This window comes from Corvus moneduloides, chromosome 10 (genome assembly GCF_009650955.1).
Source record: "Corvus moneduloides isolate bCorMon1 chromosome 10, bCorMon1.pri, whole genome shotgun sequence".
Lineage (NCBI taxonomy): Eukaryota > Metazoa > Chordata > Aves > Passeriformes > Corvidae > Corvus > Corvus moneduloides.
In genome coordinates this window covers 12,251,946-12,266,019 of record NC_045485.1, presented here as the reverse complement: position 1 = coordinate 12,266,019, position 14,074 = coordinate 12,251,946, and the positions used below count along the sequence as shown (strand labels likewise).

General features: G+C 38.2%; 1 protein-coding gene across 2 annotated transcripts in view; it reads left to right on the top strand.

Moving 5' to 3' along the window:
* SLC9A9 (solute carrier family 9 member A9) overlaps window positions 1–14,074 on the top strand; it is a 178,552-nt gene that overhangs the window by 45,827 nt on the left and 118,651 nt on the right. For both annotated transcript variants that reach the window (XM_032119758.1, XM_032119757.1), the window contains exon 6: window positions 472–577. In XM_032119758.1, coding sequence (XP_031975649.1) covers window positions 472–577 — 106 coding nt within the window. The remainder of the gene's footprint in view (window positions 1–471; window positions 578–14,074) is intronic.

Genomic DNA, 14,074 nt, shown 5'->3' with positions numbered 1-14,074 from the left:
ATGAGCTACATCCAAGCTGAGCATGGGTCAGGACAGGGTGGTTACAATGCATGTTCCTAAGTGACCATGTATAACAGATGGATAAGTGTTATTCTATCCTTCTTAAAACAGGTAAACCCTTACTCATCACACACAAAATCCACAGCAAAACCCAAGTCTTTTCAGCACCCTTATTCCCCTGTGGTCACAAGATCACAGTGCTTGCGAAACACGCTGTGACATTTTCATTTATGTAAGATTCTCTGTGTGAGAGGGAAAGCTTCTTCCCACCTCAGCTGAAGCACCAAAACTCATAGACTTGATGAATGTAAGGATCTTATATATTCCAGTTGATCTTTTTAACTCATTTTTATCCACTTAGCCAATATATACGACTAGGTTTGTCAAAACCAACATTCTAACGATGCTTTATTTCTTGAACTGCCAGAGGAATATGAAAACAACAACTCACTTTGCTTTCTTTCCATACAGTGACAGTCCTTGCTATTTTCCATGAGCTGAATGTGGATACAGATTTATACACACTCCTGTTTGGAGAGAGTGTCCTAAATGATGCTGTGGCTATCGTGCTGACACAGTAAGTTACACCCACCTCCATTCTTTACTTGGGGAGATAATTAAAGCTTTAATCACTGATATCATTCTCACTGATATAGTTTGTTCAAGTACAGCTATACCATTTGAAGGTTTTGTTACAAAGATGTAGTTTTAGAATTTTTCTTGGTTTGTTAAACACTAGAATTCCAATATTGTTAATAGCAACTGTATATCCAGAATGCAATTTTAGTTCATGTTCTTCAACCCAGAAATCAGTATATTCTGTAAAATGGTAAACTTAATTTATTATGATTTCTTTTCTCATCTTAACAAGGTATATTGAAAAAATAATGCTAAATGAGCCCCTAGGACATAGGACAACTATAAAACTCAGGACAGTTCTTTTTATTTTTGCAAACTATTATTTTCCAAGAGTAAAACCACAGTGATACACAGTATCTGTTTCTCTGCTTCTGTCTACAGAAGCTGGCAGAGCTTCAGCTGGTAATGTTATCTTAAATTTATGTATAGCTTTTTTATTCTCAGGAATCCCCAAACAGATCATAAATGATGGACCAAAATCACACAAGTATGTGCTGTCCTAAAAACACAGATGCTAAGTACATGATTAACGGGATCTCAAGTTTACTCCACTCTACATGTATTATATGCTTCCTGGAGCTTTGCTAGAAATACAAATAATCCTCTCAGATAATCTTAAAAGTAACAGAACTGCAAAATCAAATTCAGTTCTCCATGATGCTTGAAGATGCTTCACAGTAAGCCTCAATTCAGTGCCAAGTTTCTCCTTAAAACATGGTCCCTTGAACTAGGGTTTATCCTATCCTTCAGAAAAAAAAACTTTTAAAGAGTTTACAGTAGTTTAAAAACGAGCTTAATATTTTGTCTGTAGCCCTATGGAGTGTCAACTTATAATAATTGAATTGCAAAAAAACCTCCCAAATTTGTTTCAGGATACAAAAAAACCCAGTATTCTTATTTATCATTCTCCATTACCAGTCTAGTAACCTGCACCTACACTAAACTCGCCCCACTGTTTTCAGAGCAAGAGCAATATTTTCAAGTGTCTGAGCACAGACGTTTATGATAAGATACAGCATGGCAGTCACATCCAGGGACTGGGGCTGGAATGTGTCATTTAGGAGAGCATCTGGTACATCAGATAATAAAATGCACAAAAGGAAAACTAAGCAAAGACCAGACAACTCGGTAGAGAGAACAGACAGAAAAGCATTGAAGCAGCTATTAGAATTGGAAGGAAGCATGTAGGTGGCAATAAGTCTGAGATTTTTATCTCTCTCCCTTGTCATCGTTTAATAACGTCCCAGACATTTTCAGCTCATTTAGACTCTTCATCTGATAGTGCAAGGTTCCCAAACGAGGAACAGTAAGGCTCCAAGCAATTCAAGGGAACCCAGAATGTTTTAAGTCTCTCTAGTTTTCAGTCACCCTGATGCCAAAGCACACGGATCTCCCAAAGGAGCAACTCAACTGAGAACAAATCTAAAAAGTCCCATCAGATTCCAGTTCTGTCAGTATTCCAGTACATGATTCATGATTTTCTACTGTTCCCAGTACTCAAGTCTAGGTTATGCACCTCAGCCTATCTCCTTCTCATGTTTTCTTTGCTGTACATGGGAGATTACAAATCTTTACTATAGAATCTCTTGTCACTGGAAAACTGACGTATTTTTTTTGTATATTCACTGTGATTGATTCTTTGATTTCTACAGTCATTTGTAGAGACTGAAGAGAATACATGGCACCATGAGTTTCATATTTCGTTACTCTCTGGCTTAAATAATCAGCTTCTGCACAAATGCAATGCTTCTTCAACCCAATATAATCTTCCTGTAGCATTTTAAGTAAAGATATACTGTTAATAATGTCAACTTCAGGTCATTAACACCCTACTAAACCAATTTGAGTTTAAATGAAGAAAATTGTTTTTCTACCACTGCAAAAGAACAGCTATTTTTTTTCCTGTAACCCATACCATTCTTGTGTGCAAACACAACATGTTCATAATTACAGCAATAGAAGTCTATTTTAAAAGGTGTGAGAATAATGTTTACAGATCTGGAAAAGCAATAGTAAGTAATTTAGTACACTGCATAACGAGAACCAGAAAAACAGAATCTGAAAATACACATTGTCTTTCATTATCTAACAGAATAAATGAGATTATGTCTGCAGGAGTGACTCACTGCAGGAGAGGCAGGAAGAGAAAAGAGAGAAGGCCCTTATGGCTGGAGGTGGCAATTTGGCAAGGTGAAGGCAGTATGGCTGTCTGCCAACAAGGGCTTAGATTGATCTCTCTCCTTTCTTTCAGCTTCTCCCTCAATCTCTCTTTTTCCTGTGCTGTTTTCATTTAGTTTAAGAAGGACAGAAGCAGGACCAGCTACCCCTGCATTTTTCCTGTGGGTTTAGCAGTTCGCACGAGCTCTGTGTTTCTGCAAGAGTGTGTACAGACAGTGGCCAATTGCCCTCAGAAAATACTAATCAAGGACACAAGTTCTCTGGGCCAGTTTAACAACTCTCCTCTGGCTATCCTGCCACACCAAACACCTGGGTGTTTGTGATAATTGCAAGATTTCATTTATAGTGTGCTATTTTAAGATAATCTGTGCAGGAGGGATCAGTGTGACTCAAATTGACAGCCGTGGCTGCAGGAAGGCTGACAAGCTGTTGTGCATCTGGGAGAGCTCACACACACAAGAGCCTCTCTAAGCAAGGGCACTGGAGATGGAATGGGGTTTTTCTTCTATAGAAATCGCTTCCAGAGTTCCTTACAACTTTTCATTATTAGGATAAAATTCTCCTTTTAATAAAAATTTGTGAGAATTCTCACAGAAAATAAACATCAAGAATTCAAAGTATTTAAGAAAAATGATAACAGAGCCTTACTTATTAGATTACTAAACATGTCTGCTTTTAGCCAGAAAAACCTATATGACTAGCTATCCACAAATATTTCATACATACTTTGTTTTCCAGAATACTGACTGAGGAAAATCCTGGTAAAAGTAGTTTCATGGTTCCTCTAAAATATTTCCAGGATGAACATCTACCAACTCAAGTCATAGTACATCTTCTTCGCTCAAAAAATACTTTCATTCTATTCTAGTTATACCTTATACAAGTTAATATCATGCTCAAACCATTCTTTCTTGGCAGAAGCTTCTATAGGGCTTTCAAAAATAACATGGCAAAGGTAACTAATTTATTGAAAGGGTAACAAATTTATTGAAAAACAGTATCAATTTCCAGGGGAAATAACTCAGAAGAGTTCAGCTCAGTTTGTGCTGAGCACCCTCTAAGGTTGTCTTTTCTTGGACAGTGATTCCTACAATTATCTTAGGCAGACAAGAGAATTCCTTCTGACACACAGTGATGATTCTTACTGGTAGGCACAGTCATCATATTACTAATTTTAATACAGTTGAGATCTTTTCAAAATATAAGAAACTCTTCTGATATAATGGAACTCAATTTGAAAATGAATAAGAATCTTTAAACCTTTCTGGTTCTAGGTATTTGTTTACCTGTATTGTTTTTATTTCAGCAGTTTTAATTCTGTTATTTTGTCATTGAACTTGAAGGTAGCATACACAAGAGAGAAATGTAATCAGAGGCTGAAGAAACAGATATTTGACAAACCTCAAATGCAGTTACAAATATTCAGTCTCTATTTCACGTGGTCATCGGCCCAGTGAGGTAACTGTGCGTTATCTACAAGCGTTACTTCCCTACTTTTCACAATTTCTAATTGTTATTCCTTGTGTATTATATATTAAAACCAGCAGTTCTGCAAAGGACAAGAACAGATATTGCAACTATGCTGCTGAATAATTAAGTTGGGAGCTGGGAATTGCGGGAAATAATATTGGCATTGAAAGTTATGATGGGTGTCTTCTTGAAGCATATCTCAGTAGATGTGAAGCTCCCTCTAGGATTATATTTTTCTTCTTTCTTTTGTCATGGACTCTCTCTAATTTGGATCCATTGCCCTTCCATTTTTAAAGCATTATTCTGTATAGTTTTTGCCACACTTTGATCCCTGAGCACATTGAATAACAAATGTTGCAGAGGAAAGACATCTGAATGTTCTCACATCATATTTTTCCCACAAACTGCAGTTATATTCAGAAAGTGGCCTTTAAAAGTGACATCATGGGCTTCCTATATGTACTATGTCAAAATCTGTTGTTTCATGTGTATCAATTAAGAAACAAAGGCTTTTCTCTTAGCTAATCCTCTGTCTCAGGTTTCTCCCCACCTGTAAGTAACTGGGAGTTTGTTCAGTCTAAGAACACAAGGAATTCTGTCAGCCTGAATCCCCTACCTCATGCTGAGATTTGCACTATTAGCAAATGGCAAAAAGTATTGAGTTATCACATAAGGAAAAAAAAGAATGCTGGTTTGTCTATAGCCCTTATATTTTTAGCCACTTTTAAAATCCTATATTCATGCAATTCTTAGTGTCTTTTACCATACTATCTCAGCCACTGGAGTGAAAAAGAAACTCATTTAAGTTCTATTTATTTTCAACATGTATCTGAGTGCGGACAAGATGTTATTCACACATCCTAGGCATATCAGTACATAAGAAATAGTGTAAAAAGCCACTTCTATGCATAAGTGGGCCTTTATGTACACACAGTTAATAGCTTTAGTGTACCTACACATAGAACTCTTCAGCCTAGGTAATTTTTTTCAAAAGGATAAAAGCCTCATTCCTTGCCAGCTACTGTACGAAGCATGCACAGAGCCTTTCCAGGAAAGAAAGAGGGAAATAAAAACACCTGTGCCACCAGACAGGTGACAGAAAGGTAAAAAGTATCAACACATGCAACATTTTCCTGTTCAAAGAAAACAGATTTCTCTGTGTGAGAAGAGATGGTGAAATGAAGATGTAAGAAAATGAGCTGGTGAAAGCAACAAATGGACATTGTGAAGGCATGGCTAGGAAAAAGAAGCAAGAAACAAAGATAAGGCACATTGTGTAACTACAGATCATGACAGTGATACATAAACCTGTAGCTAGGACTCTTCAGAGGGAAGAAAAGCTTGTTTACTCATAGGGATGCAGAGGAAAACCTGATTATCTTTCTCTGATGCAATTTTTCAGTTTTATATTGTTTTGTTGTGAATGTCTGTGTTGAAATCTTTAAGTAGTACGTCAAAATCTGCTCCTGAACTGTAGAACACTGGCAACAGAATAGGAATTAGGACAGCCAATGCTAAAGAGCGATATGCTGCAATCAGGAAGTGAATCTGAATTCAGAAAAGGAATGAAATTCTGCTAGAAATACAGGGGGTTGTTCTCAGACCCTTTCTTTGTAGCTGTCTTTACATTGGCTGGGTGGGCAGACCTGGAGGGACTGAGGCCTGTATGAGCTCAGTTTGAGCAGTGGCAGGTTTAGATGAGCGGTTGCTTTTGCAAAAGCTGACCTAGAAATCACAGCTCAAAGTAAGACCAGCACTGGAACCCAACAGGCATAGGGAGAGCTGCTCCATGGTACTGGCTTGCATGATCTTGTATCCTTGACAAATATTTAGGGATTTCAATGTCTGTGACCTACAATTCTGGACATATGACTAACTGGATCTCTGGATAAACGCTTGCCTCATTCCAGATAAATACTATTTGTGATTTTATTCCCACAAAGATTCCTGAGGAGGTATGTCTGTAACATTGTGGAGGAGAATAAAATAGAATCCCCTGAAAACCTGAAAAGAAACAAAATGCTGGATGGAAGCTCAGCCCAATCATTTCACTTACTGGTTCCCCTTAGACAAGACGAATTTGGCTACTATTCCCAATATTGTTTGAAAGGCTTATATACCAAGCAGCCCTTCAACCAGTCAAATAACAGATTAATTTATAAATTAATAGAGCAAGGAGTTAATTGTGCAACAAGGTAGTGAGTGATTTTAAAAGGTAGATGAGGAGTCTTTTTTCTCTATTATTTCTATAATAATGAAATTATGGTTGTCCATCTGCTCTTTTTACCTTTGAGGGAGGGTTTAGTCCCAGCTTATTTTGTTGATGATAATTAGAGTTTCACGTCACTGACCATCTGGAACAGGACATGTGAGCACTGGGAAACTAACCAAACTTGCTATTAGCAGGAACTTTAAAAGAGCTTCTTTCGCAGAATAGAGGAAATCCCACATAAAATGTTTATATCCTTGCTTAATAAAACTTCTTTTCTTTTTCCTCCATGAGCTTTACTGTACAGACCAGTGTTATGCTCAAATCAGAGGAAAAAAATGCTGTTGAATTTCTGTAATGCTTGTTAAAGCTGGAATTTCGGTATGAAAATGGGCACTCAGAATGTTTTCAGGAGTTCTCACTCCTCGATTTTTTTCATATTTCAGTATTTCATATCCCTTTTTCCAATATTAATGTCATATTAAAATGTTACTTAGATCTAGTTAATATATGCTAAAGGTCTTCTTACTCTCGGTGGTGCTGGGTCTGTCTGAGCTGGAGTTCATTTCCCCCCAGCAGCCCTCACAGAGCTGTGCTTTGTACTGGGAGCTGGAAAGGTGTTGATAACTCAGCAGTGTTTTGGCTGCAGCTGAGCAGCACTGGCACAGCATCAGTGCTTTCTCTCCAGCATCCCAATGGTAGGAGGTGAGCAAAGCCTTGGGAGAGGACATAGCCAGGACAACTGACCCAAACTGACCAAAGGCATATTCCATACCATATGATGAGGTTAATAATCAAAGCTAAGAGAAGAGAGGAAGGGGCAGATAAATGTTACTGCATTTATCTTCCGGAGCAACTGCTACACGTGCTTGGCTGGGCATCACCCACCAATGGAAAGCAGAGAATAAAACTTTTGTTTTCCTTTGCTTTCACACACAGCTTTTAGTTTATTAATGTGCCTTTATCTTCACTCCTGAGCCTTTTTCCATCTCATTTTCTTCCCCCCCCACCCCACCCTGCAGAGGAGGGAGTGATGGAGTGGCTGGGTGGGCACCTGTCATCCAGCCAGGGTCAGCCCACTACAGTTCTCTAATTGGCACTGCTTTATCTATGCAATTTATTTGAATAGGCAGCCTTCAGTGGCAGACTGCTAAGCTAGAGTAGATTTCAGTGAGCAGTGTTATGGAGATTGCCCTCAGGGATTTATGAAGATATAGCTTAGCTCAAATCAGCTGGGAATGGCTGTACTTGTCAGACCCAATCAAATCAGAGTAGCTGCAGGTATCTCTGTCCACTTATACACAAACAGATACATAAGTTTTAAGTCCAGAATTAAGAATGTTGCTTGCAGTCCTTGCAAATCACACCTAAGTGGCAATTATTTAGCTACACTTTCCCTACAAATGACCAAACTGGCATCAAAGCTTCTTCATTTCAAAGATTTCTATTGGGAACTCTTCAGAACTGAACTACACCTTGGTTCGAGTCAGCCTGGTTTTTGAGCTCTTCCAGATGTTTTTTCTTGTCCAGATAACCTATCTCTAGTGAATGAGACAGATTTTTCCTGAGAGCAAGATAATTGCATACAGAGTCTAATTTTACTTACAGAGACAACTCCCTTTCAGTTTAAAATGATAGTATTGATATTATTTCCCTTGAAGTACTCCAAAAGAAAGCTCATTTCATCCTCTCTGGATGAAATACTGCATGTAAGAGTCTGTCTGGCTCTTGCAATAAATCAACATACAGTTCATGTCTCCTGGCAGAGAAGACAAAGGAGGAGTGTGTGTCAGAAAGGTGAGGGAGACCTTTCCACCATTTCATTTGCAGGGTAGCCACCAATACCTACTCCCTGCCCAAATCCTTCCCAGAAATACAGTACTGGAGAGCACAGCTGTCTCAAAGAGACGAGAGTTTTTCACAACAGGATACTCCACAAAAAATCTGTTATTCTTTGGCGATCAGGTAATGATTACATGAAGGAAGAACCCATTCCTACTGTGGGAGAATGGACTATTTCCTGTGGCTACCCAGGAACACCAGGAAAGACTGATGTGTCTTGTGATCCCTCTGTGAACCCCTCCAGAACTTTGTGCTACAGTTCAATTTGAATTTCATCATTCTGACCTGCTCTAAGCCTTTTTTTTTTTTACCAACAGTATCAGGTTAACTGCTTCCTGCTGCAAGCCTTTATCTTTTAAGACTCAAATCCTTAAGCTACTGAGGCTGTTAAAACTGACATAACACACCATGAAATTCTTTTACATGTGCATATGTGCAAATAATTTTTTTTCTTTGTGCATGGGGAACTGTCCATAAAGCACATCAAAATAATGCAAATGTTATCAAAAATCCAAAAGTTACATAATGCCCAAAAATTTTCATATCTTTCAAATGAGGAATTGAGAGGTACCTTTTGTAAACATTTTAATCAAATGTAATTTTTAAGTTTATTTTTTCATACACAGAAACCCCCCACTCTCCATACCCAAGACATCATTTCAGTGTGCATTTCACCTTTTGGACTAGGAACTTTAGCGGTTTCAGGATATATTTTTGTCACTTGAGCAAAGAGAATAATTGATAACAGTAGCACCAGCTGCCTTCCCTCAGTGCCAGGCACAGCAGGAGTGACTGCAAACCTCTAGTTACTGCACTTTGCAGCTACTTAAATGCTGAGACTCAGCAAATTTCTATTCTTAGAATTTATTCCAGTGGTTACAGAGCTCCACTCTCTCCTTGTTTCCATGTGCTTTTGTACTGGTCTCAATCTCATTCCTTGTCTCTCCTTTATCTTTTCACAAGACAATGGTCACCTTCCCCATCTCTCTCTACCCATTCCCCTGAGCTGCATGACCTACTCCACCACTTCTGTTGCACTCACCAGTGCCTAGGTCTCCCATCAGAGATAGAAAGAAATTATTTCTAGAGATAATCTAGGACTGTAAATTCCAACATCCTTCATACCCTAAAGCCAAGAGAGAGCCTGACTTCATTTCTGGTGCAAGCACCTCTTCACTATCCTTCTTACTACGTTGTGACAAACAGAGGAGGTAACAAGGACAAGAGGGGTGATGTGACGGTCAGCTCTGAAGGCTGGGGACAGCAGCTGGCTGAGTCTGGGGACCACCAGTTGCAGGGAAAAAACACATATTTAAGTTTTAGATGGTACATGCCTAAAAAAATGAGATCTTGGAAGATTTTTAGTTGATGAAGTTTATCAGATCTCCACTGAGATTTGTCAACTAAACATTTCAGAAACCTTTAAAAATTTGCATAATTTTGTCACATTTTCACAAGGGCGAAAGATATGTAGGAAACAGATGGGTAATTTCCTCTCTCCTCCCCTTAGAAATGACAAGTCTGAATTTCAAAGTGGTACAGTGAGAAAGCTTTGTAACTATGTGGCTGTAAGGTTTCTGTCCAAGATAAGCACAAAGGTATTTTCTCTATACTGGCTCTACAGAATGCCAATTTAGCAAGGAAAAAAATAAAAATGACAAGAAAAAAAAAATCTTCATGGAAATTACAAATGCAATGTGGCCATGACGTCTCAATGGTAGCATTTTGGCAAAGTCACGAGCCGTGACAGAGACAGGAAAGACTCAGGGCAGCACTTGTGCAAGTGGCCCTGAGAGAGCTCATTGTGACAGAGCTGGTTCATTTCTGCTGTTTTTAGGGCAATGGGACTTACGAGCATTCCCTGTAAAGACCATTGTACCAAGGAAAGACATCCAGTCTTTTTATCAGTTTGCTCTTAATGTGTTTGGAACTCTGATGTTCCCTAATTAATTGTTAATTATAATGATCTACATATTCTGAATGTAATATACATGTGTATGTTATCTGGATTCCTAATGAAATTTCAGCACGTTTCTGGGGAGTCATAGTAACACTAGAATTTGGATTTTGAAAAGGAATGTTTAAATATGATTAAAACTTTGAACAAAGTAGTATCCCAATAATACACTGAATAAACTGATATTCACATTTTTCCCTTAGTAATTTCTCCATTACAAAATCTCACAAAAGTGATATAATTTTCAGACTTTAAAGCATTTTCATTTTGTATCCCCATTCACTTCATGTTTACTTTATTTTCACTTAAAAGAAATCAAACAGTTCTTTCTTTCCACATTGTTCTACTGATCTGTAGCAAGCACAGCCAGAAGCAATAGTGAGAGAAATGAGAATAATAGAGTGCCTAGCAGGCTGCTGTTCCCTGCCTCAAACACACTGGGAGAGGGTTACAGCTAGATGAAAATATTCCTGAAGAAAATTTCAGCCTCCTGAGCCATTTAACAGTGTACATCTTCTTTATTACAGTATTTTTATTCCTAGAGAGTAAGGTTAAAGGTATTTCCAAACTCTCATTATAGGATGTTCACAGTTTTATATTTTATTTCTAGCATTAGCAGGACTTAGTCCATAGCTTGGAGAGTATTTTCATTGTGCACTGTTAGAGTGAATGCAAAAGTTTCTGAGGTAAGACTCCTACGTTCCAATAATTATGAGGGTAATGAAGCTAGGCAGAATTATTTTCCTCTTATTAATAGCTGTGTTTAAGTCTCATAGAACTTCCTGTCTAGGGAAAGTATTTATTTTTAAACTAAGTGGTGGAAATTAATGTGTTATACTACATGTTTGTCCATAAATCAATGGAGTCTTTACAAAGCCAGAAGGAAAAATTGTCTGTTTGGCTGCCTATCATTTCTGTGTGACCTTTTCACAGTGCATGGGATAGGCCAATAGCATATACCTTAATTTTAACAAAGGAAGATGTTCCTTAACTCTTTCAATCTTGGCAGTGAGGAATAATTCACGATCAGCTGGCAGTTGTGTCCAAAAGCCTTAGCATGTGTCCTTATGAATAATGAATTCTTATCAAAGCAAAAACTCTCATCCAGTATATTTGGTATTAGGTATCTTTGATCGAATGGTTTACGTTTAGGAAATTAGGGTGGGTAGGATTTTATTATCCAGATTATTTTGAAGATTCCCATTAACTTTTAGATTTTCTTCAAGTGGCATTTGTTTATGTAGCAAGGCTTAAAGGTGACTTATCATTTGAAACTCCTGCACAAAGGATAAAAAAAATACAGTCTTCCAATTATTTTGAGTAAAATATCCCCAAAGATGGAAGTCAGAGATACAGAATGAGTGTATATTTCTGTGTGTTTACTGTTTTCTCTTCTTGCTATAATCCTTAAGGATAAAAAGAATATTTTACTATGCTGATTGCTTTAGAATTTGGGACTGAAATTCTATCCACATCAACTTCCCTGCCTAAGTGGTGATTCCCTCTCTTTGTTTAATTTTACCATGAGTGAAGTTCAGTAATCCTCCAGATTGCCAAGAGGCATTGGCAGGTGTCATAATCAGCACTGACTTAACGCTTGAGCAAACCAATTTCCGCAAGGTTCAGCGGCCCCGTGTCTGTTCTCTGCAGCCCCAAGCTGCTGAAATGAACCCCCGAGGCTGTGGAGAGCCAGTTTCGAAGGGCTTCAGACAGAGCAGCCTGTGCAGCTCCAAGGCAAGGAGAAAAGGTACAAGACGGATGCAAAGCCACCTCTCAGCCCATGTGCCATCCTGCCCGAGTCCCATTCCCTGTCAGACTGCGCAGGCTGCCTCTGAACACCTCTCTGCTCATGCTTTGAGCTATTGCTTTTCAGTCAGCATTTACCAGAGGTAAAGCTCACTTTCAAATAAGTCTGGACCTATTCTTCTATCACCATCTCAGAAATTCTATCTTTAAATATTTTTTTCCCAAAAGAGTCTTAAATGGACTATTTACCTTCCCAGCACAGTGGATTTTTCCAGTGGATAACTATTAGTACATGTACTGGGACTTGTTGGATTATGCTTTCTTTATAGAGCACTGTCCAGTAATTTTGTTTTAATGTTCTAACATTAAAGGTATAACAGCTTAAAGAACTTCAGGCTATAGAGTGATAAGGTAGTAAGCAATAGGTAATATTGCAATTTTAGGATTTCTACCATGGCTGGTATTTTTCTTTTTGTTAAGATGTAAAAAATAAAATGTTAGCATATTAGCAGAAAGGTAAATGAGGAGAGCTTGAGGCCTCCCTTTTTCCTACTGGAATATTACTACCACTCTCTATGCAAGGCTGACCAGCTTTTCTAGCAAATGAAATGCCTCTTTCTAAGGTGAAATTTCATTCTGTTTATTTGCTATATTTGGATCAGGAACAGAGACTTACAATTCAGAATATGTCTAAATCCCCATCCTCAACTCCATTATCTCAAGAAAACAAAACATGTAACATGTTTTGTTTCTGACATTATTACTGCCAACACTAGATCATGCAATTCACATCTGGATTTATTTTAGACTTTCTCATAACAACAGCTGCATTCCTTGTCTTCAGTTGGATACATTTTTAAAAACTAAAATTGCCCTGGCAACAGCTGCAACCATTTATTATAAAGCAATAGAAGTGGAACTAATATTTGTGAGAGAAGCTTTGTTATCAGGATAGTATTCATTCAGACAATGCCCGAGTCATTTTACCCTAGCTGTTCCATTTTTTAAAAGAAAAATATAGAAAATATTTTCAATAATGAAATGTAGGTGGGATTGAACAGCTCAGGAGATTAAAAAGATTTTCTTCTTTAGATTACTGGCTCATCTCAAATCCAGATTAGCAAGAGGCAAAAATTATCAGCTGTTTGGTGGGCACGTGGAAAAATCAATAGTGGTATGGAGCTCTGAAAATCCTGTTCCCATAGCAGCTATGTTCTCAACTGCAGCGCAGAAAGAGACAACTGAGAACACAGGGTGTGTCTTTATTGGGGGAAAAAATTATGTGACCCATCCTTGAGGCATGATAATGACTAATGCAAGGGAAAACTCCATAGGCAGCTTGCAGTGCTAACACAAAACAGTTCCAAATGAACTGTCCTGCCCTTCCTATCCCTTGCACTGTACTGTGTTACCTGACAGAAGAGAACTGTTTTCCTGAGTAAAATGTGGCTAAAGAGGGATGTTTGGCACCAGCCTCAAGGTTATGTTGTTCCAAGTCAGGACTGAGGTAGGGTCATCTAATGTATGGTCTGGCCACATTAGAAATCATGTGAACCATTTTGTTTGCATCTATTGACAATATTTCTTGGAGCATTAATCCTTTAAAAAAAAAAAAATCTCTAAGAATCTGGGGAGGAGATAGACAAATTGTACTCCAGATATTAAAAAGCCATATGAAATGCAGATTTTTCTTATTTAACCCCCTTCTGACTATGAAAGAATCTATTTTGCATGCACAGACTATACAGGGATGATATACCACATACCAAGGATTATTATAAAGTCTTAGGCAGAGCTGGGGAGAACACTGAAATAGAAAAAACTTTGGACAGACTTTCATACTACTTCCACTCTAATTTTTGTGGGATTCAGTGTACCTTATATTTGTCAATTACATCCAGCCTCAGGCCCCCCAGTGTACTGCTCTGTTCAGAGGTTCCTAAAGATGCTGAAGTTCAGTGAAGGCAGTAGACTCGGGGCTCCTTTCTTAATCTCTGACAGAACACGTGCTGGAAGTGAAGAAGCCCAAGGCT